General features: G+C 39.1%; 1 protein-coding gene across 3 annotated transcripts; it reads right to left on the bottom strand.

Moving 5' to 3' along the window:
• Window positions 1–1,489: 1,489 nt before the first annotated feature.
• Window positions 1,490–9,689, bottom strand: SRI (sorcin). 3 transcript variants are annotated; one of them, XM_030232564.2, is made up of 8 exons: window positions 9,498–9,689; window positions 8,771–8,854; window positions 5,593–5,662; window positions 4,863–4,906; window positions 3,702–3,849; window positions 3,448–3,561; window positions 2,953–3,011; window positions 1,490–2,264 (listed from the first exon to the last, which is right to left on the bottom strand). In XM_030232564.2, the coding sequence occupies exons 1-8, from the start codon at window positions 9,543–9,545 to the stop codon at window positions 2,238–2,240; spliced, it is 594 nt and encodes a 197-aa protein (XP_030088424.2). In that variant the 5' UTR covers window positions 9,546–9,689; the 3' UTR covers window positions 1,490–2,237. The 3 variants fall into 3 exon arrangements, with proteins under 3 accessions (XP_030088424.2, XP_050826530.1, XP_050826531.1); XM_050970573.1 differs by lacking the exon at window positions 9,498–9,689 and adding an exon at window positions 9,251–9,374; XM_050970574.1 differs by lacking the exons at window positions 5,593–5,662; window positions 9,498–9,689 and adding an exon at window positions 9,251–9,380.
• Window positions 9,690–20,786: the final 11,097 nt, after the last annotated feature.

Raw genomic sequence — 20,786 nt, forward strand, 5'->3', positions numbered from 1 at the left:
AGGCATTTTCTCCTGGTTTTGGAACAATTTTTTTTCCAGTTTTCTCTGGTTTATGTTTACAAGACTACTGAAGAAAACCCTATTGGTTCACACTGCTTTCTTGCAGCATTTCCCTGCCCAGTAACTGCCTGGTGTCAAAATACTGATTCAGCCTGGGGAAATAAACTGAGCATGACTTGAGTTTTGGGTCCTTGGGTCTTGAGTGCTTTGGCCCACTTGAGTCAGCTGTTCTCACTGAATTCTTACTCAGCCTCTGGCCCACACTTAGCCTATTCACTGTGATTGCAGAGTGAGAAACTGAGAAGACCCAGACACTGTGCAAGCACTGCCCAGCAACAGCTGAAACACTGCTGTGTCATTGCTGCTGATTAGTTACAAATCTGAGCCTTTGGGCTGCTATACAGAAAATTAATTTTATCCCAGCAAACCCACTACAATTAAGAAACACAATTAAGAAGAAGTAAAGATGTGTGGGAAATGAACATTTTGGTAAAGATCTCTTACTATTCTTAGGGTAAAACTAAGTGTAAGGATGAGCACTGTAAATATACAAAATACCCAAATCCCTACAGGAAGAACAGCCTTTTTTCACACTCTTACTAACCTCATCAGCTCTCAAAGGTTTGAACTGCAGCAGAACTGATGTTGGCTGCTACACTCAGACAAACCTTTGTGGATTTTGGTCTTTCCATTAGAAATACTTCTGGTAGTATTCCATCTGTTTCCAACTTTATGTGCAATAGGACAATGTACTGTCAGAATGTGAATACATAATGCTGTCTTTACCTTTGAAATTCATTATGAGGGTAGAAAGAGAACTAGCTTCTGTAATGAAACTACAAGCAATACCCAAAGGATTCTAAATTTAAGTAGCAAGTACAGGTTGCTTCTTTAGGGAAGATGAGCCTGCTTTGAATTTACAGCTCAGAAACTAAAGTGCCAGATTTAATAGACAACTCCACAAAGCAGGGAGTATCTTTGAGTGAGATTCCTGCTCTAAGGAGCTCATTTGTCCAATGATGTATATTTATATTTGTCTATCTATCTGCACATATGTGCAGTTTTGCTTTCATTCCTTAATGCAAAGACTCCTCCCCAAAACTGCCCTAAACTACTTATTTAAGAAATATACTTTTAACATTCTTCTGGCATTGTATTCACAAGCAGCAAAACAACATGTATCACTCCACTGTAGTAGGCAGAAGTGACCAAAATCCTATTTCCTCCCCCTGAAGAGCCTCAGGCAAGTAAGCCTTGCCTGTTTGCATCTGCTTTCATAGGTAACTACTGCTGTGATCTGAAAGAGTAACATGGCAAGAATTTTTTCCAAGTGGGTTTTGATCCTTGTGTGTTAGCTGGCGTATTGAGGCAGGAAGGGCACTTGCTATGGGTTAAAGTGGAGGAGAGAGAAACATTAATTTACAAGTGACTGAAGTCTGTCTGTCTGCCTGTGAAGGGAGAGTTGATGCACAAACTGACACAGCACAACTTTTGTATGTTTAAAACTGTTTTATGCAGTGACACAAACAAAGCAAGAGTCTTACAAGACCAAAGCCCCGGTAACAGGGCACAAGGCTAGGAGAGCTTTCTGCTATGTTTTGTTGCATCCCTGCTTAGAAGAAGTTCTAGCAGGTAGTCTTACACTCAGTGCATGGTGTCACAGCCTTCATCTTCAAAAGAGCTGACAAAGTAAATAATCAAAACTTACTGATGCTTTAACAGACCAGTGCAAAATGACCATTCCAAAACCCCTTTTAGTTTGTACATCTGTCCTATGTTGTCAAAGACAAACAAATATGTATCCTCTTAAGTCATACACGTTACTGTTTAAGCCAGAAAACATTAAGTTGCATTCCAGAAACTGATTTTAGTGAATAATGGGAAAAAAGTAGACAAATACTGAAAATCTTACCATTTGCATGATCTGAGTTACACATGGTGAACTGCAAGTTTATGAAAATAAAAGCAGCTTTGATAATCACAGATTGGAAGTTAAAGACAACAGTACATGAGTAGTTCATATTCATTATCAAGACTAAAAAATGTGTGAAAAGGGATGCCTTCATAAAATATGCAATTTCCAATATTGAAATACACAATCATTGGAGAACTTGGCAAAGCAAAACACATACTGGAATGTTAAATCATGTTTATCCACAGCTTGCTTCCTTTTGATTAAGATGCTCATAAAACTGGAATGTTAAGTCATGATCATCCACAGCTTGCTTCCTTTTGATTTAGATGCTCATAACACACTGTATGAACTGAAAAGAGAATAACCACTTCTTAGATGTATGACAGAGAACGAGTTTTTACTTTTTCTCCTACAATATTCATTGTCACTATGCTTTTCTGTAAAGAAATTCAGCCCATGAATAGTAAAGCTTTAAAATACATGTGAAAAAAAGCAAATAGTCAATTAAAGCAAAGCATCTCCTTAATGATACCAACAACAACAAAAATAAAAACTACCACACATGGTCTTCCTCCCGGCTCCAAAAAAAAAAACACCCCAAAACCCCCAAATCCAGGATGACTTGAATCTAGTGCTCTCTTTTTGCTGCACAGATGTGGCAAGGAAGCCAAGACCCAGAAGTCTGACTGAGTGTGATTCATCCACCAAACATCCACCAACCCTTCCCAGGAAAAATGCCTACCAAGCTTAAAAACAGAAAATGAAAAAAAAAAAAGTCACAGAGAGTGACGCTAGCAAGTGATGTAGCTTCTTTGATCTTCTTGAACCACACCAGACAGAAGATCAGAAAAAGGTACACAACATTTTATAGAATTCTGTAAAATACACAAAAGCTTTTTGAGACAATACTCAACATGCTCTAGAACTTCTGGGTTCTCACTGCATGTGTAGGGAAGGCACAAACTCAAATCATTACTGATCAAGTTTCTCTTTTGTTTTACTCTGGAATTTTAATAGATTCCTTAACATTTACTTACATCATCATAGTGGAAGTTCACAAAACCCTGCTGAGTTGCATCCCTTCTTCTAAAGCATTCTGCAAAAATTCATTAAGAAAACAGAAACCAGGTAAGAAGAATTGCAAATAAACATTTTTTTAAAGTGTATAGTACTTTACTAAAAATTCCCACGTCACATAAAGGAGAACATGATGAAGAATACTGCAATTCATTCCAAGACTTAATTTCCCATTCTAAATTTTTGTGTTTACCATATACAACCCTTTATGTTCTGTTAATAAACAAAGTTTCCCAATTTTGGTAACATTATTCTTCCAGTCTCTGGAGTAAACCCTGCATTAGTCCTTTTTTTAATGGGAATTTAAAAAATCCTGATCTATAATTGTCTGTAGACTATTGATAGAAACCTCTTTTGTAGTATGCTGAAGTTGAACTTGAGATAAATGAACAAACAGGTTTTATTAAAAAAAAATATTATGGGGATGACAGCAACAACACTATAATCCAGCATACCAGTGAGAGCTCGGAGTTTCACACAGCAGGCAATGTAATCATCAAATGCAATCTTTCCTTGAGTGCTGTATCGCTTTGTGATTGCAGTCACAGCCTGTGGGCTCAGTCTAAATCCTATTTGAAAATAAAAAGTCTTATTTTGAAAAGCCAGGTAAGTTAATAGAATCCAACACGTTTTCATTGAAAACATCATGTGTTAGTTACTGGGAAATGGTGTAAGTTAGTGTCAGAAGCAAGAACATTTCACAACTTACCCATAGCCATCAAGGCTTTCTCAAGTTCCTGACGATCCACTGTGCCACTTCCATCACTGTCAAAACTTACAAAGTGCTGCTTCCAGCCATTGACCACAGTCCAGAGCTCTTTAAACTCATTAAATCCCAGTGTGCCAGACATATCCCTCTGATTTCAAAGCTAAGAAAAGTATTTCTTAACTAAACAAAACCACCAACAAAATGTGACAAAAAAACCCCAAAAAACAAAAAAGGCATGTCTCTGTAGTTACTAACTCTTACTTGAAGGCCAATATTAATACAATTTTACTATTATCAATTTGTCTTGGAGAACACTAACTAGTGTTCTACAGCATCTACTAAAGCATCCCCCAGCACAGATGGAGGTAATTCTTCCCAAAACCTAAGGTCAGAGAACCTGCTCTCCCCACTTCTTCCCAGTAAAACCTGCTAAAGCAATTTTCTCTTTGTGAATTCTCTTTTAGTTGACACAGTTCTTTTTTACCTGCTGCTACATAATTATAACCAATTAAATACATAGCTGAAATAAAAACAGATGCCAAAGAATAAATTGTTATAATATTAGTTCTCTCGTATTCTAAGTGGTTTGTTCAAGATGAGCTAAGAGCCCTTTCAGTTTAATTTCTGCCTTTTTCTTTTTAAGCAGCAAAACTTTAAGTTTTGGTTAACAAACCTCCAAAGATTCCAACCTTACACAGTACATAAGTCTTCCACTGGTCCTACTGCTGAATCCCAGATACTCATTCATGGAACAGGATTTAGGAGGACTTAGATTGTATTCAGGTGTACTCAATGCTTAATCATTAGGGAGAAATTGGAAAGGTGTCCTATTTGAAAAAAACACTAAGTGATTTGCACAATATTTTATTCTAGGCCACCAGACCTGACTGTTCATGCATTTAATGGAGAAACAGTTCCCCAGGCTTAAAAGAATACTGCTTGCTGTAAAATGATTGGTCACTGAGAGCCTCATTTATTTATTACTTCTTCATTTGTTAAAATTAGTGAGAATACAGTTTTGTATCTTTCCAATCACAATGCTCACAAGACTTATCAAGTAAAGGCTGAATGGAAACTACAAAGCATTTCCCAAATGTTTTGGCACTCTCTCATCTTCGCTTACATAATGCAAAGGTGTTTAAATTTAATTCTAAAGGATACATCCAGCATTGAGATCATAAGTCTGCAAGTCTCTAAGTTGAAAGCTGTTAAAATTAGAAAAAGGAAAAATAAATTATGTTGGAGCATATGCTTCAGTTTTATCTAGACATAAAATTTCAGATTTATTAGGAATTTAAATTATATAAACTTATGTAACTGGTTCCCCTATATACAGCCATAACATATTTTTCATCCAAGTAAGAGCCATTACTTGTTAGAAAAACTGACAACAGAAAATTTGAAGGCAATTCAAGTTATATTTAAAATTAACTTGCTGTTATCTTAATCCACAACAGTTCTGGGTTTCAAAGTGGTCATTTATATTCCACCCCAATAGCCACCACTTGAGCAAGCCAGTTTCACTCACAGAAGCTGTAAACTGAACAGAAGGTATCCCAGCAGAGGAGTACTGCCAGAGATTTTGGTCAATATCAAAGCTCAGTTCAAACCAAAGCAAAGCATCTTTTTAAGAACTGTCTGTCCATTACAAAATAAACAGTGTCAAATCCACAGCCCAGCAGAGTGGGGAACTAAGGAGGCTGAGAAGGCAAATCCCTGGCACACAGAACTGAATACAGAGAATTTGCATGTCCAAGATATGGAAAGGAAACCCATTTGCCATGCAAAGAAAAAAAACCCAGCTCTGCAGAAGGCACAACTACACACGTTTTCTAGGGAAGAAGAATTAGTGTGCTTTAGATGTGCTTGTTCATTCAAATCATTAACTTACGTTTATATGCTCCTGCAATCCCTGACTGGGTGAGACATCTCTGTAGCTCATCAGCATCTATTTGTCCATCCTTTCGATAACAGAAGATGTATCAGCTATTAATACCCTCTCCCAGGCTGCTTATTCCCAGTACCCACTCCCTTTCCAGTGGCATTCAATTAGTTATGCTTCTCAAGACATCCTCATAACTCCCAAATATAAAAATTCCTGGTTTTTTAAATTTAAAGTTGCTAGTAGAACAAGCAAATGTAGAAAGCAAAGAACTTTGAAAGAAAAACAAATCTAACTCAGAAAAGATACCTATCCACATGGCTTGGAAAAAGCCCCACTTCCATCAAACCCTGCTCAGGGCCAAATAGAGAAAAGAACTGCCAATTCATGGAAAGCAATGAGCTGCCAGAAGTGGAGGAGGAATTCTAAGTTTTATTCCTCACATCCCCAACATGAAGTTTGGTTCACACAGAGTTTAATTTAACCTCATTCAGGAATGGAACATTATGTCTGTAGACATAAAAAATGACGATACTTCTGCAAAGCATTAGAAGATGAAAAGCAAAGTCAAGGGAGGTTTAAGGTGGCTATCAGAATAAGGTTTTTTGTCCAGAGAGTGGCTGAGCACTGGAATGGGCTTCCCAGTGAAGTGATCACAGCACAAAGCCTGAGAGAGTTGAAGTATTTTGACAACACACTTGGGCACTTGGTTTGACTCTTGGGGTGTCTTTAGCAGGGCCAGGAGTTGGCCACAGTGATCCTTGTGGGTACCTTCCAACTCAGCATATTCTATGATTCTGTTTGATACAGCATTTTCCTTATGTTTTTAAACCCATTTTTGAAAACTCTTTTTTTCAAGAACAGAGATATATTACTGAATGATATGGTGGGAAGGGCACAGCTTGATAACTTTCAGAAATTAAGTATCATTGTTTAGAAGACAAAGAGTAGTTCTATGTTAAAATATATTTGACAAGGTCTGAAAAAAAGGCAACAATGTTTTGATTCTATGTAAAGTTAATGGCCACTAACCCCAAATTTGCTTCCTATCTACTCCATCAGTCTAATTATATAGATGTATTTAATACTTTTTATTCCGGGGGTGGGGGAAGGAAGAGATTTGAAATAGCCTTTAATATTAAGTAACTCTTCAAAGGCTTTGTACCTTCTGAAATAAAGATAGGAACTGCATAACTTTAAAATAGAGGAAGATAGAAGAGCATGACTGGAATCAAGATTAACACTACCAAAAATATGCTTGTCTTTTTTGATTTTTTTAGTAGAACATACAGAGGTTAAACTAGACAATGCGTATGGGCTTTGCAAACAGGCTAAAAAATAAACTATTACTTCCTACAAAGACAGACTCAATTGAATAAAGATTTGAAAGAATATTTTTGATTTTCTTCTGTGAACAAAGGAAGATAATTCATCAAGTCAAAAACAAGATCCCTGTAGTAAACTACTTCAAAGAAAACTCAGAGAAAATATTAAATATTATACAGCATAAAAGCAACACAGCAGCAAACCAAAACCAAAATATACTAATTCTACAGTAAGTATAGATGGATAACTGAGATGTGGCTTTTTACAGAGTTATGGATGGCCATAAAAGCAACTGATAATTTATCTGTTACATGTCACTGTCTCCTTACCACTGGTACCAGAAACAGACACCTCAGATTCCAAGGATAACTTCAAAAGCTACTGAGTTCATTTTAGTAAGGAATGCTTTCTACAAATAGAAAGCATTTCAGAGTATTAACTTAAGTATTCTTAAGTGCTAACTTGATCATATCCATCAACCCATTGGGTATGGGTAGTATCCAGCTTCCAGTCTCCATGCCTCACTTGAGAAAGCTGGTCATGGTCTGTATTTTGCTGAGATCCAGCTCCTGCCACCTTCTCTCCACAGTGCTGTATCCTGTTTGCTGCTACCTCCCTTTCTCTTTCCAATAGGAGCTTATTCATTTGTCCAGCATCAGTTACTGGTGCCACTGCTGACTCCTGGCACACATCCAGGAGGCACCTGCACGCAGACACATCTCAGCTGGCAGAAAAACTGTCAGCACATTCAGCAGAACTCAGCTCTGGGCTCCACCTTCTCAGAAAGGCCTCGCTACACAGAGGTCATTCCAGTGTTCTCCTTTACTAAAAAACACATGGTCTAAATATTTTCATAAGCAGTTAGAAGAAGTAAGATACAGACTGCAAGATGCATTATTAATTCAAGAGTAACACAGAGAACAAATCCAAGTGATGGTGGGAATCTGAACATCAGCTAATATTGCTGAATTTAAATTTTCATGTTGTGGTTGCATCTACCTGAAGATAGCAGACCCAGGAGCAGATTTTTAGATTTTCACACACCCTACAGGTGTGCAATATAGCTAAAATAGATATAAATAGCTACAATATAGCAAACAAACATGGAAACTTCAGCTCAATAAACCTAATTGCTCCTAAACTCTGTAATACAGTTCAAAGAGCACTTACTTCTAGCAACATGCATGAACACACAAAAACAATATATGCCAAAAAGTTACAGGAAAGAAATTTAAAATGCAGTGCAGAATGATGGGGAAGGACAAAAAAAGTTGTGAAAGCCTTTCCTCTAAAAGAGTAATCACTCTATGTTACCAGTAAACCCAGATGTTGGCACAACCCATGACTGCTTTTCCATTTGTGAGTCTATTAAGATCATCTAATGACCTCTTTCCTGATAGCATTTCCTGCTCTTAGCCAGGCCATCTCCACAGCCCAGGCTTCCCACTGTTTCTCTTTTCTTTCTCCTAAACCTGGCAGCATTCACCAACCCAGAGCTGAGTCACAATTAAGCTATAAAACTTCACACATCTATATATTCCCTGTAAATACCCAGGAATATAGGAAATAGAGGCACACATGCCTGTGTTTGTGCATATATGTGTGTACTTACACATACAATACAGAAACTAACAGCATTATTTAAATTGTATAGTTCCTGTATGTAAAGAGCTATGACACAGACCAATACAGCTATACACAGCAAACAGGCTAAGTAAAACAATTATGGATTTGGGCTTTTTTAACTAGAAACATTAGTTTTTCTCACTGCAAATACTAGGCATTTCTCCTTCCAAAGGCAGAGAGTATTCCCCAGGAAGAAAAAAAAATCCAATAAGTAAATAACATTATGTAAGTTTACCTGCCCTCCTACTGCAGCAAAATAACCATACAAAGGGTCCTGAGCTTGTCCAGGGAATGCTGGTCCTCCTGGAGCTCCTCCATACTTTGGAAACAAAAAAGAAAATTAATTTTAAATCAATGATTCAGTTAAGGATCTGCACTTATCAACTTACATTTTTATATACACACCATGCCTTAAAAAAAATAAAAATAAACCAACCAAAAACGAAACTCCTCATGAAAAAATCTCCCAAACCAAACTCTCGATTTCAGTTATAAACAGATCAGTGCAGAACCTTGCACAGGATCACTCGACTGATCTAGATACAGTCTGGTCTATCTCACCAAGGTTTCGTTTTCTTCTACCCTTAGCAGAAAACGGCGTGCCGAAGAAATACTAAGGCACTGCAATTTTTTTTTCCACTTCAGAAAAGTTGAGCAAAACGGATGTCTAGGGCAAATACATGGAAGAATATGCATTAATTGTGAAAACTCTTACATAAAACTGATTCCTAAGTGAAAATCATGGAACGACACCCTCAGCACCGACTTTCTCCCCGGCAGCAGCTGCGGGGGAGGCGCCTCCTCCCTCCCTCCCTTCTCCCGCCGGCGCAGCCCCGAGCTGGCGCCTGCGGCCCCTCCCGGCCGGAGCGGCGGCCGGAGACCGGGCAGACCCCGCCTGACCCGGCTCCGTCCGCTCCCCCGGGCCGCCGGCCACATCCCCCGCGGGCCCCGGCCCCGCTCACCCCGCCCTGGTAGAACCCGCCGGGTGCCGGCTGTCCGGGATACGCCATCTTCGCCTGGCACCGGCTCTGGCGGTCCGGCTGCGCCTGGCAGCAACCACCCGGATACGGAGGGAGGGCGGCGACTTCCAGCCCCGGCCCTTCCCGGAGCTCGCGTCCCGCCACCGCCCGGGCGGGGCAAGCGGCGACCTCCGTCACCAGGGCAGCGGGCGGTGCCGGGTGTTGCCGTCGGGAGGTGAGGAACCGCCCCGTCCGATCTCCTCCCCTCCAAGTTCCCCCTCCAGCGCTGTGGTACAGGCCCGTGGCCCCGCGGCGGCCTTTCCTGGCGCAGCAGGGCCGGGCGGGGCGGGACGTGGCTCAGTCAGTGCCGAGGGCGGGCGGGGAGCGCTGAGGGCGCGGGGCTGCCGGCCAAGGCTTGCGGGCTCAGGTCGCCGGCGGCTCCTGCCAGGAGGAGGAGGAGGAGGCTGCGCCCCGGAGCCAGCGGCCGCGGGCAGCGGAGGTGGAGCCGGTCCCTGGCGCATCCCGGGACTGCCGCTCCCGGGAAAACGGTGTTCTGTGGCGGCTGTGACCCACTAAGGCGACAGGAGAGCTCCCGACGTGTTCACTGGTGAATCGATTGAGTTGGTACCAGATTATTTCAGAACAACCGACTCGTGGTTTACCAAAAGACCGCAAGGCTCAAAGACTCAGCCGTTCGTGCATCTGTAGCGTGCATCCCAAAACGCATCCTTACGTGTTCTCTGTTGGTACCATTGCTTTTTCTTCAGAATTGGACCACCTGTCCCTGCTCCCAAAGACTGAGAACAGGCTGCATAATTTCTTTTGAGTCTGTAGGTCCAAATTCTGGAGTAGGAGCTGGGGGAATGCTTGTGTCCCACTGGAGCGAGGTAGCCCTTTTGTGTTCAGTCGGGGCCGCTCCGGGTTTGGGGATTATTATCTGGGAGGTAATGCAGCCAGCATTTGATCCAGCAGCCTCCTCCCGGCTGGCGGCGCTGCCCGGGGCAGCCCTTGGTTTTCTCCCGCTCACTACCCAATATCCCAGGGAGCAGAATCAGCCGAAACGGCCACGGCTTGGTCTGAGCTGGTCTTACGACTTTGCAAAACATAGACCTCCCTCCCTCTCCCAGTGAGAGCTATTTAATTCAGACACGAGAGGATGAGAAATCAGTTGCTGGAGTCTTTATGACTGAAACAAATCTCCTAATAGAGACTTTGCAGGGCAAATGGCCCGTTGTCAGAAAACTAGAAGCTTAACATTTTATTTTTCTGGTTTTTGACATAATTTCTGAAGAACGTTATAAGTTTGAGTAGGACCTTAATTAATTAAAGTATGCTAATTTATAGTAAACTTTCCATTTAAAGTGAGTCACCCTTCTCAGCTTCTAAGTCATCCAGTAAACAGAACTTTCAGACATTATCTATGTGGAATATATTTTATTATTTCAGCACTAATTGTACCCTATAACTGCTAACAATTGCCAATGGCATGAAAACAAAACTGGCATTCTGTGTAATTTAGTAACCAATAGAGTTGCCAAATGAGACATATAATTATTTAATACCTTCCTCACACAGAATAGCATATATGAAGCTATGAAAACAAAGTAGTGAAACAAAGCTGAGAAACAAAGTAGTGACCCAGTACAGTTTCTTGGCTTAAGAAATACCTATCTCACAAGAGTATTTAACTAAGTGTGTTGATATCAAGCTGTGAAGTGGTCGAATAGTTGTTTTGACCAGACTTAATCACATGCGGTGCAGGTTATTGCAGGCTCTGTGCTGCACTTTTTTAGAGTAAGTATATTAATGTCCTAACAAAAAGCCCTCCTAATTAAAATAGGGCCTAGGAACAGGGATAAAAATATTAAAGGCTGGAAAGATTGAAAATAAGTGGTAAAGAATGTAAGTGATAAGATTTGAGGAGTTATACATTGATAAACAAAATGTCAGATGGTGTATTTGTATTGCCAATAACTTAATAGAAATGAATTTTTGATTGCTTTGGTGAGAAAAAAACAGATATGATTTATACTAACTGGTAGATAAAGACACTAAACTGTACAGCTGTAGCTGTATAGAAAAGAAAGATGTGTTTCATGATTTTGGCTAGGGTTTTTCTGTACTTTAACTCAGCGTAAATATCTGGACATCCTCCATTTTCATTATTTCTACTACACTCGTGGCGCTCAGCAAATAATAGAGTTTAGGCTGGAAAAGATCTCTTAGAACATTGAGATCACCTGTTAATCCAGCACTAAACCCACCACTAAGCCCACCACTAAACCATGTCCCTCAGTACCACATCTACAGGTCTTTTAATTCCCCCAGGGATGGTGAATTAAAAGACCTGGTGAATTAAAGTGAATTAAAAGACCTGGTGAATTAAAGTGAATTCAGCCACTTCCTTGGGCAGCCTGTTCCAAAGCTCAGCAATGCTCTCAATAAAGACATTTCTCCAAATATCCAAAAATCTCCCCTGGCACAACTTGTGTCCATTTCCTCTTTTGTTCCTTGCAAGTAGAGGCTGACCACCACCTCGCTACAACCTATTTTCAGGCAGTTGTAGAGAGTTATACTCTTCCCTTTCAGCCTCCTTTTCTCCAGGCTAATCACCCCTGGTCCCTCTGCTGCTCTTCATCAGACTAGTGTTCCAGACCCTTCATCAACTCTGTTGCCCTTTTCTGATCTTGCCCCACCACCTCAGTGTTCTTCTCATAGTGAGGGGCCCAAATGCACTGCACTCAGTAGTTAGCATTTGCATTATTTATATAATCTTATACATGAGCAAAAGAGCTAGGAGACATGTGTAACCAAGGGATGTATTTCTAAATGGATTGTTGGGTAGGCATTTGTGTTTGCACTGGTGCATTTGCTTATTCCTTATCTGAGGGAAATGAAGTCTGCAAAGGAAGGCTGTTTGAGGAGATTAATGAGTTTAATAATCTGCCTTCTGAAGGGTGACTGAGCTTTGGTAACCTTTAAAGTTTCCATAAGTTCATCATATTACAAACACACCAGTAAGAAATCTGTGTGGAATAAATAGTTTCTGGTTTTGCAGATCTCAAAGAGTGTGTGATCCCTCTAGTGGGAAAGTTGAAGTCAACACCGGATGCTAGTACTATTGCCTTAATTTTTTTTTTTTTTGAGATAGTTCACTGTATTTTTCTAAGAAAAGACCTAGGTAAAATAATTTCTTTCAAAAGGGAAAATTATGTGCACAGTTTTCATTCCATAGCTTTTTCTGGATTCTTTGTAGTAGGATTTTAAGAAAGACTTCAAAATGGAGCTACAGTAATAGTGTAACTGCCTTAAACTCTGGTCACAAGTCACATTCATTATGTGTGCCATGCTTCCTCACAGTGAACCAAGGCATAAACCCATGACAAGTCACAGACTTTCTGTTTGCCCATCTGCTCTTCTTCTGTTCATTCTAAGTCTCGGTACATTTAACCCTGACATGAGCTCACACATGATGTGGGAATTTGGTCACTCTGAACTGAGAGCCTGGAGCTGGACCATGCTGCCAGTTACATTCCCATCTGGTGTAGTGGCAGGGAGCTTGGTGCTGGTGTGCTGAGGTGTCATGCTTTCCTGAAAACTACAATAAAGCTAGGGAGGAGAAAGGGGATTAAAGTCTGAAGTTCAATTTTCTTGAGGTGTTTACTTAGCACAGCTGAGGTGATAAAAATTTCAGAGTAGTAAAGTATAATACTTAAGGAAGGCCAAGAAATAATCTCCTCACCCTTTTAATGGCAATTCTTGAAATGAGGTATAATTTTAAACAGTGGAAAAATACTCATAGTACAGATGAGATATCTCTAATATAATGCCTGACTTGGTGCCCAAAGGAATGGTGCTTCTGTGTTCTGCTACTTTTTTGTCTTTGATGCCATCCTTTCATTTTTTTATTTACTGCATATTACTTATGCTCAGTTCTGCAGCCAAGTATTTTGTACAGGATTTCCTTTAATAACCAAGTTTTATGCTGGATTCATCATATAATGTACTTGAAAGGATAAGGGGGCAAGGGGAAGGCATTTCTGTTGCTTTATAGATACAGAGAATATGGAGAACAAAATTTTCTATAGATTTTAGTCATTCAGTTTGAGCTACCTCAGTTTTTCTGCTTTATCTGTCTTCCAGACTTTTCCCTCCCAGCTGCAACTTCTTTAACAGGTGGTTCAGAGGTGACCAACTCCTTCACTCCATACTCATTCCCTCCTTTGTTTCATCTGTGTTCAGAGTTGTGGAAATTATTCATCACTCCCTGGGCATCAGCAAGAGTATCACGTAAGGCCTAAAACAAGATAACCTTAATTGTGGATGGTACAGCTAGTGAGGTTTTGATATTGAGATTTTTTGAGGCTAACACTCAGCTTTTATTCAATGCTGTACAATAACACAATCTACCACATCCATTTAATTATAATTACAGCAGTTTGTGCATTCCCCAGGCATGAGTTCTTTACAGAACAAAAGCTGAAATGCACTTTTTCAGTAATGACATTAATTTCTTAGATCTGGTATGTTGCAGTCAGATGGCTCCCAAGATGGTTTTTAACTAAAGATATAATTACAATATAAAGATATCTGATGATAACAGTGATAGGTGCCTATGACTTGAAAAAGACATTTGCAATGCTGCTTACTTTGCATATCACTTTTCAACTGATCTTTATTCCTTTACCATCCACATACCTTGTTTCAAAACCTTCAGTGCCAAGAGCTTGAATAATTTAAAACAGATTGATGACAACAAAAGCAAGTCATGCAAGCTCTTTTCCTTACCCCATGAATAGCATGGGGTCAGAATTCAGGTCTCTGTTTTTGCTGGACAGAAGCCAGGATATGAAAATGAACTGTGTATAAAGGATTGAAGCACAGAACAGCACAGAACAAGTTCAGCAATCTGATTCTTTCTGTACAACAGTTTTTGCAATCCTACATGTCAGCATATATGGTTTCATATAAATCAGAATATTTATTATTCTACTTTACCTTCTGAAAGGCTAGGATTCTGCTGTACCAGCTGGATGGTAAGGAAAGGCTTGTAAAACTCCCAGTTGCAGATAGAAAGGAATTGCTGTGAAGCCTTATTCTTCTGAAGCAGTGCCATGGGTCTCCAGCTATGAAAGGGATATTCCTGATGATTTAGGCATTATGCTCTGCAGCACCACCAGTGGTGATAGGTGAGAAATTAGCTCGGAGGTGCTTAGTGGTGGTTCAGGGACAGTAACTTCTGGGCACAAAAACAGCATACATACAGAGCACAGAAATGATGCTTCAGGTGTCTGAATTCTATGATTGTCACCCATTAGGTGCCTGATATCCATTAGGGCTCTCATTCTTAGCTCCAAAATTTGTTGAGAGTCTAGGCAGATAGCGTTTATTCTCTCCATAGTCTAGTGCTGGAACTGAGTTGACACCAGTGCAGTGCTACCAGAATTCATTTCCATTTGCTGATCTGTGATTTCCATAATCAATGAGACTGGCCAAATTACTGGGGAAATGTCTTGGGCTGGTTTGCATGTGTCTCATGTAGTAGAAGGGACATAGAAATAAACAACTCCAGGAAAATAAGATTTTGGTTTTTCTTCACTTGTTTTTAAGTGCCCCACTACCAACCGTGATGCAATGGAGTTTTCAGCATTTGGGGGAATCCCAAATTTCAGCATACTGGAAGTGAAAGGTGTGTTGCACTCTGTGGAGAAAAGTTACTTTCCTAATCATGATGTCTCCTCTCGGTGCTTGTTTTGGTTAATGCTTCTGTTGCAGTATGGGGTGTGTATTGAAAATGCTTCAAATATTGCAACACATATCCCCAAGTGGCCAATATGAGATGTATTTTCAATTCTTGTCAGTCATACTTGAGTGCACGCTGAAAGCAATACCAGTGAACACAAGACTTCGTCCTTCACCTCTGGCTTTTGTAAATATTATTTCCTTGCTTGTATAGTCTGTGGCTGTTTTCTTTGTTCCTTGTATTAGCTTCTTTGCTCCTTTTGTTCAATTTATTGAAACCTATTATCTCAGTGGGTAGAGCATGGTGCTAATAATGCCAGGGTCATGAATTCGATCCCTGTACAGGCCATTCATTTAAGAGTTGGAATTGATGGTCCTTTGTGGGTCCCTTTTAACTCAGAATGTTCTATGATCTGTGAGATTTATGACTTGCTAAAAAGCAATAAGCCTATTGCTGTCCCAAAAAGAGCCCACTAGATGTCACACTGCTACTTCTAATTCAGGCACATCAGCTCTTGCTTGGCTGTCTAACCTATACTTGTTTTTTTACAATATCCAAATATAAGTTCTACCAAAGACAGAAACACCTAGACCTAGACAGGCCTCTGGTACCAGCTGTGGAAGCAGCTCCTTGGGTCCCAGCACTCATCTCTAATAGGAGCCATAGTATTCCCAAGCCTAAAGAAATTATTTGTGCCAAAAGTCTTTTAAATTTGTCTAACAGTGGTTTAGGAGTTTATATATAGCTTTTTCTATTGGAAAAAATGTAACACATGTTCATGGTTTGGTAATCCATCCTGAAGATTATGGATAATATTTAAATGGTTGAGTGTGACAGTTCTAAATAACTAGATTGGTTGGGAAGTTTAATTTCTAAAATTAGCCACAAATCTGCCACTGAAAGTATTCCAGTTTACCATATTTTATTTGAAGTGTGTCACAGAGAACATTTCTTCTCTCTTTGTTGAGCATAACAATCTTGTCCACCTAGAAAGAGTGAGCATGATGTACAAATGAGGTCATAATTGGTGAAGTCAAGTCAGAAATCATTAGCCAGTTATGCATAATAATGTATCAAAATGTAATAATATTTGATTTAGAACATGTTACCATGGCTATTAAGAGCTGATGATGTAGTTTGTTCTTATTTCATGTTTGCAGGATGTCTGGTACAGGATTTTTTGTCGTTGTCATATTGATGCTTCTTTTTTGCTCAGTCCTTTTGCATCTAGATTCTTTCATATCTTGTTAATATGTATATTACAGCTGATTATTCCTTATTCTTTCACTGAAATGAGTAGAATTTTCATTAGGAAAATGAAAGGTTCTACATCACCTCTAAATAAGAACATCCACAAATGTTTTTAAAATGATGCTTATGGAAAAATAAGAGGGTAAATAGGCCAGGCAGGCTTTCAGTTGTTGTACTCTGTGCTCCAAAATGTTTAGGGCTTTCCAGTTGATACTTATTTTTATGTAATTGACCTGTTCCTGGAATCTTTGCAGATGTTAATAATCACTTGGTGGTTTCCATTTTTGTTGTGCCTGCTTAACCTGTTACAGCCAGGAGTGAATTTGCCTTGAATTGTCTAAGAGCACTCTGCAAGTTAACAGAAAAGCTTTCTGATTTCATTTGAAATTTATTTAAACAAAAGTTAGAACAGTTGGTTGGCAGTAAACATGAAAACAAGGCTCTGAATTTTGGAGTTGCTCTCAAATGTGGCAACCCAGTCAATTTAAGCACAGTCATCCCCACACTCTTCTGCATTAGGGCTTTTATATAACTCTGAGGATGTTCCCATCCTCTTCCTTTCTGCTTTCATCCACAGGTTTTGTGTCTTTGTTCATTTGTGAGACAGTTTTCATCACCTTTTGTACTGGCTAATATCTAATAATGTCTTTCCAATAGTTTAGCTTAAGCACAATACCTCTACATCTAACACTTCAAAGCATTTGCAGGCTTCCATACGTATTTCAAATACGCACTTTGGTCAGAACTACTGTTCTCATCATGTTTTGGCATGGAGGCTAAAAAAACATTGAAAACTGTGAAAAAAGCCCTAAAAGACCTGGTCTGGAAAAGCTACATATATGCTCAGGGCAGAGCCACAGTTGTTTTGACTTGTAAAATGGTTTTATGATAGCTCATGACCACCATTATCCTGGACTTGAGGGTCCCCAGTTACTCACTGGTAGGGGGCACAGTAAATTATACTTGCAGCGTCCTATTTTGCACAGGAATCAGACTTGTGAAGGTCTCTCCTGAAAACCTAGCTGGTTTCTATCTTCATGCTTGTTGAAGTGGCCTTACCTACAGGTATCTATCTTCATGCTTGTTGAAGTGGCCAGGGTTGTTTTATCTAAGCAGTAAATAAGTCTGCTTGCTCTGGAGGTTTGTGAGTGAAAGAAGAGAATAATGGAAAATAAGTATGGATTAAGTGCTTTATTTTGTTTCCCTCATGGACTCTGTTAATAAAACCAGTCAGAAAAAATTTATCTGCAAATATTGCCCTTTCCTCTCTGGAACATAATGTGGAGGCATGTTAAGGGTGTCATTATCCTGGCTGAAAGATCTGATTTTAAAAGTTGTCTTCACTGTAGAAATACATTAGGTATAAGTATTTTGCACCAAAGAGAGGTGCTTGATTTTATTCTGCTGCAGTAGTTAGAGCTGAGGAGTGGTCAGATGCTTCTAGTTCTGTCTGCCTTTGAACAGTACCTCTTTACCTCCTGGTAGACAAGGCTGGTGGGGTTTTTTTTCCTGTGAGTCTTTGCATTTATTTAATTTGTAAAATCTTTAGGTAGTACTTCTATAATTTAACTAGTTGCAGCATGAATATTCAGCAGGAGTAGTCTTATTTAAGCCTTTATTAAATCCAAGTTTGGGATTTATGGCACATTCCCAGAGTACGTTAGCACTGCACCTAGTTCCAGCAGTGTGCTCCTTTCTTAGCTTGCTCCTTCTGCTGTGTGTAACTGATACAATGGAATTAGTCTATTTTATTACTATGTGTTTTCTAAAAACTTAACAACCCTACTTAGGAAATTGTTGCTATTGTATTTTCTGCTTAATTTATTTTTACTGTTTTTCCTGGCACATCTCTGACAAAACAATGGTTGGGCTGATCACTGAAATTTCTCTCCAGATAGCTAAGGGGAAAATCCATGGCTCTTTATTTACACATACTCTGAGCTTGAGTGGCCTACTTAAGAAAGTCTGCACTTATTTTTTTCTCTCAAAACTGTGGAGAAAAAAAGAGAAAATGAAACATGATTGGTTTTTCAATTGTCTGTTCTCAGAAAATCTTGGAAAAATAAACAAAAGGTAGGTGCAGGTGGTAGCACTCACACACACCTTCCCCTGTTTAGAAGAATAAACAAGGATTTTGCAATGCAGTATATATAACCTTCTGCATTACATAGACAATTAAATTTAATCTCATGCTGGTATCCCTATGCTAAACTGGGTGATTTAAACTTGACTAAAGCATCTGTGCTTGACCTGGTGTTTGCAAGAATAAATCTACCCATACTAGAAAATAGTCACCTGACCAATAAAGATTTTTTTCCACTGGTTTTGTCTTCAAGGCAAATCCAGAAAGTTTTTAATCTCATTTGTATAGTTTTAACTCTAAGCTTTTTTGTTGTCTTGTTCTCATGTTGGGATAATGTTATTTGATGTTGGTGTTTTATCTCTGAAATGGTTCTAATACTTCTCCTAACCCGAGCATTTACAGCTTATTAGTCTTTATGTTCTTTTCTTTAGAAAGAGAAGTTGTAATTGAGCCATATATTTCATTATGTGTGTTCTTTGAAAATAAGTGCAACAATGCCAGATGTCAAATACCTAAACTTGGAAAGAAATGAACAAGTTTCTTCACTCTCAGCCTCTGGGTAGAGAGATTTAAGTAGAATTTCACCTTTAAACCTAACCAAAGCTGCCTAAGCACACTTGTGGTTTTATCTAAAGCTTATGTGATGCTCTCTGTATGCTTCTCTCACACCTGGTGCTCTGTTAAACAATCCCAGGGTTGCATATATTTGTATAGATTATGGTTTTTTCTGCTATCTCATAGAAGAGACAAACTGCTTTTTGTCACTTTTCCAGTTACTGGATTATGACATTTCATCCGTAGAATAGTGACCTGAGTACTTTTTATTGCATTCAACTCTTTTTTTTTTTTAATAAATAAATTAAATTACTGTAATCTGTGGATGTAAGAAATTTTTCCACATTTCTTGCAACAGCATTCTTACTCCAACATTTTTGGTGTTAATGGAGATTGTTCCAGAGACTTCATTGTCCCTTTCACAGTGTGAAACAGTATGCAGCCACTGCTCTCTGCAACAGTGGAGTTCTCTGTGCATCTGAAAATCACAAAACCATGACAGATCTTTCTCCTGCCCTCTTCTTCCTACCCCCTTAGCATTTTTGAAGAAGGTTCATAACCCTTTCTAGTAGGCCCTCTGTGAATGGTTTTCAGCTGGTGCTTTCCAGGCTACATCTCCTTAGGCTGGATATGTGGCAAGTCTTTGTTCCTCTACAATCACCTTCTAGAGAGCTGGGTTCAATGAGGTTTGGCTGAAAATGCACCATCCATTGAATCACTTCCATCTGTTTCTGTCCTCATTGTGGATTTCCAGGGTACTATAGTGTGCACATTTCTTCAGCAGTGATTTTGTGTCTGTTGAGACTTGTTATGTGTAATGGTGGGTCTGCACCTAATTCCTGAGACCCTCCCTAGGAACCTACTTATGTGGTAGTTGTTCTACATGTGAATTTAACAGAGTAGGCTACAAAAACTGTAAACCTGCAGGTAATATCCTTGTTTTCACAATATTATTAACAAATATTTATTAGAATCTGGGATTTTTTTGTGAAATTAAGTTTGAGATTATCCACATTGACGGTTAATATTTTAATTTTTTACTTTACTAGGTTAAAAAAACATTGGAAATTCATTGAATCTTTCACTTTCATCACCATGAAGTTTCAGTGAGTGTGTGTTTGAATTTCCACATATACAGTAGGAGCACTAGAATTTATATTTCTCCATATATCCATATATATATATATATATATATATATATATATATCTCCATATATATATATATATAAATCACACTTTTCTTCTTACATCTGGGCTTCTTCTCTGGAGTAATATATTTGGTCTATATATAACCACCATTCTGGACACTCAGATAAATCTTGGAAATCATAAATTATGTTTACTGAATACTACAGTTAAAAAAAAATCCAGGCTATGTATTGAAGTGAAGGTAATCAGCTGTCAAAATAATTTGCCAGAAGTTGTGGTGAGCTCTCTAACATTTAAATCAAGTTCAGCAGTTCCTTCAGAATCTCTTTAATGCAGCCTGTTTTAATGGATTACCTGCCAGCAATAACAAATGGTAGCTAGGATAAAACTACATGTTGTCAGGAAGCTTAAACTTGACAGCAATCTGTATTACTGTTGGAAAATTTGTAGCAGGTCTGTGAACCAAAAAATATGACAACTCCTGATAATTCAAAAAGGAATTAATTTAGGC

This window comes from Serinus canaria, chromosome 2 (assembly GCF_022539315.1).
Source record: "Serinus canaria isolate serCan28SL12 chromosome 2, serCan2020, whole genome shotgun sequence".
NCBI lineage: Eukaryota > Metazoa > Chordata > Aves > Passeriformes > Fringillidae > Serinus > Serinus canaria.

Coding starts and splice junctions, on each gene's coding strand:
- SRI (XM_030232564.2), bottom strand. CDS start 9,545: ATGGCGTATCCCGGACAGCCGGCACCCGGCGGGTTCTACCAGGGCGGG. Junction 3,562..3,701: donor GAAAGCCTTGATGGCTATGG/GTAAGTTGTGAA, acceptor ATTTTCAAATAG/GATTTAGACTGAGCCCACAG. Junction 2,265..2,952: donor TGAACTTCCACTATGATGAT/GTAAGTAAATGT, acceptor TTCTCTTTTCAG/TTCATACAGTGTGTTATGAG.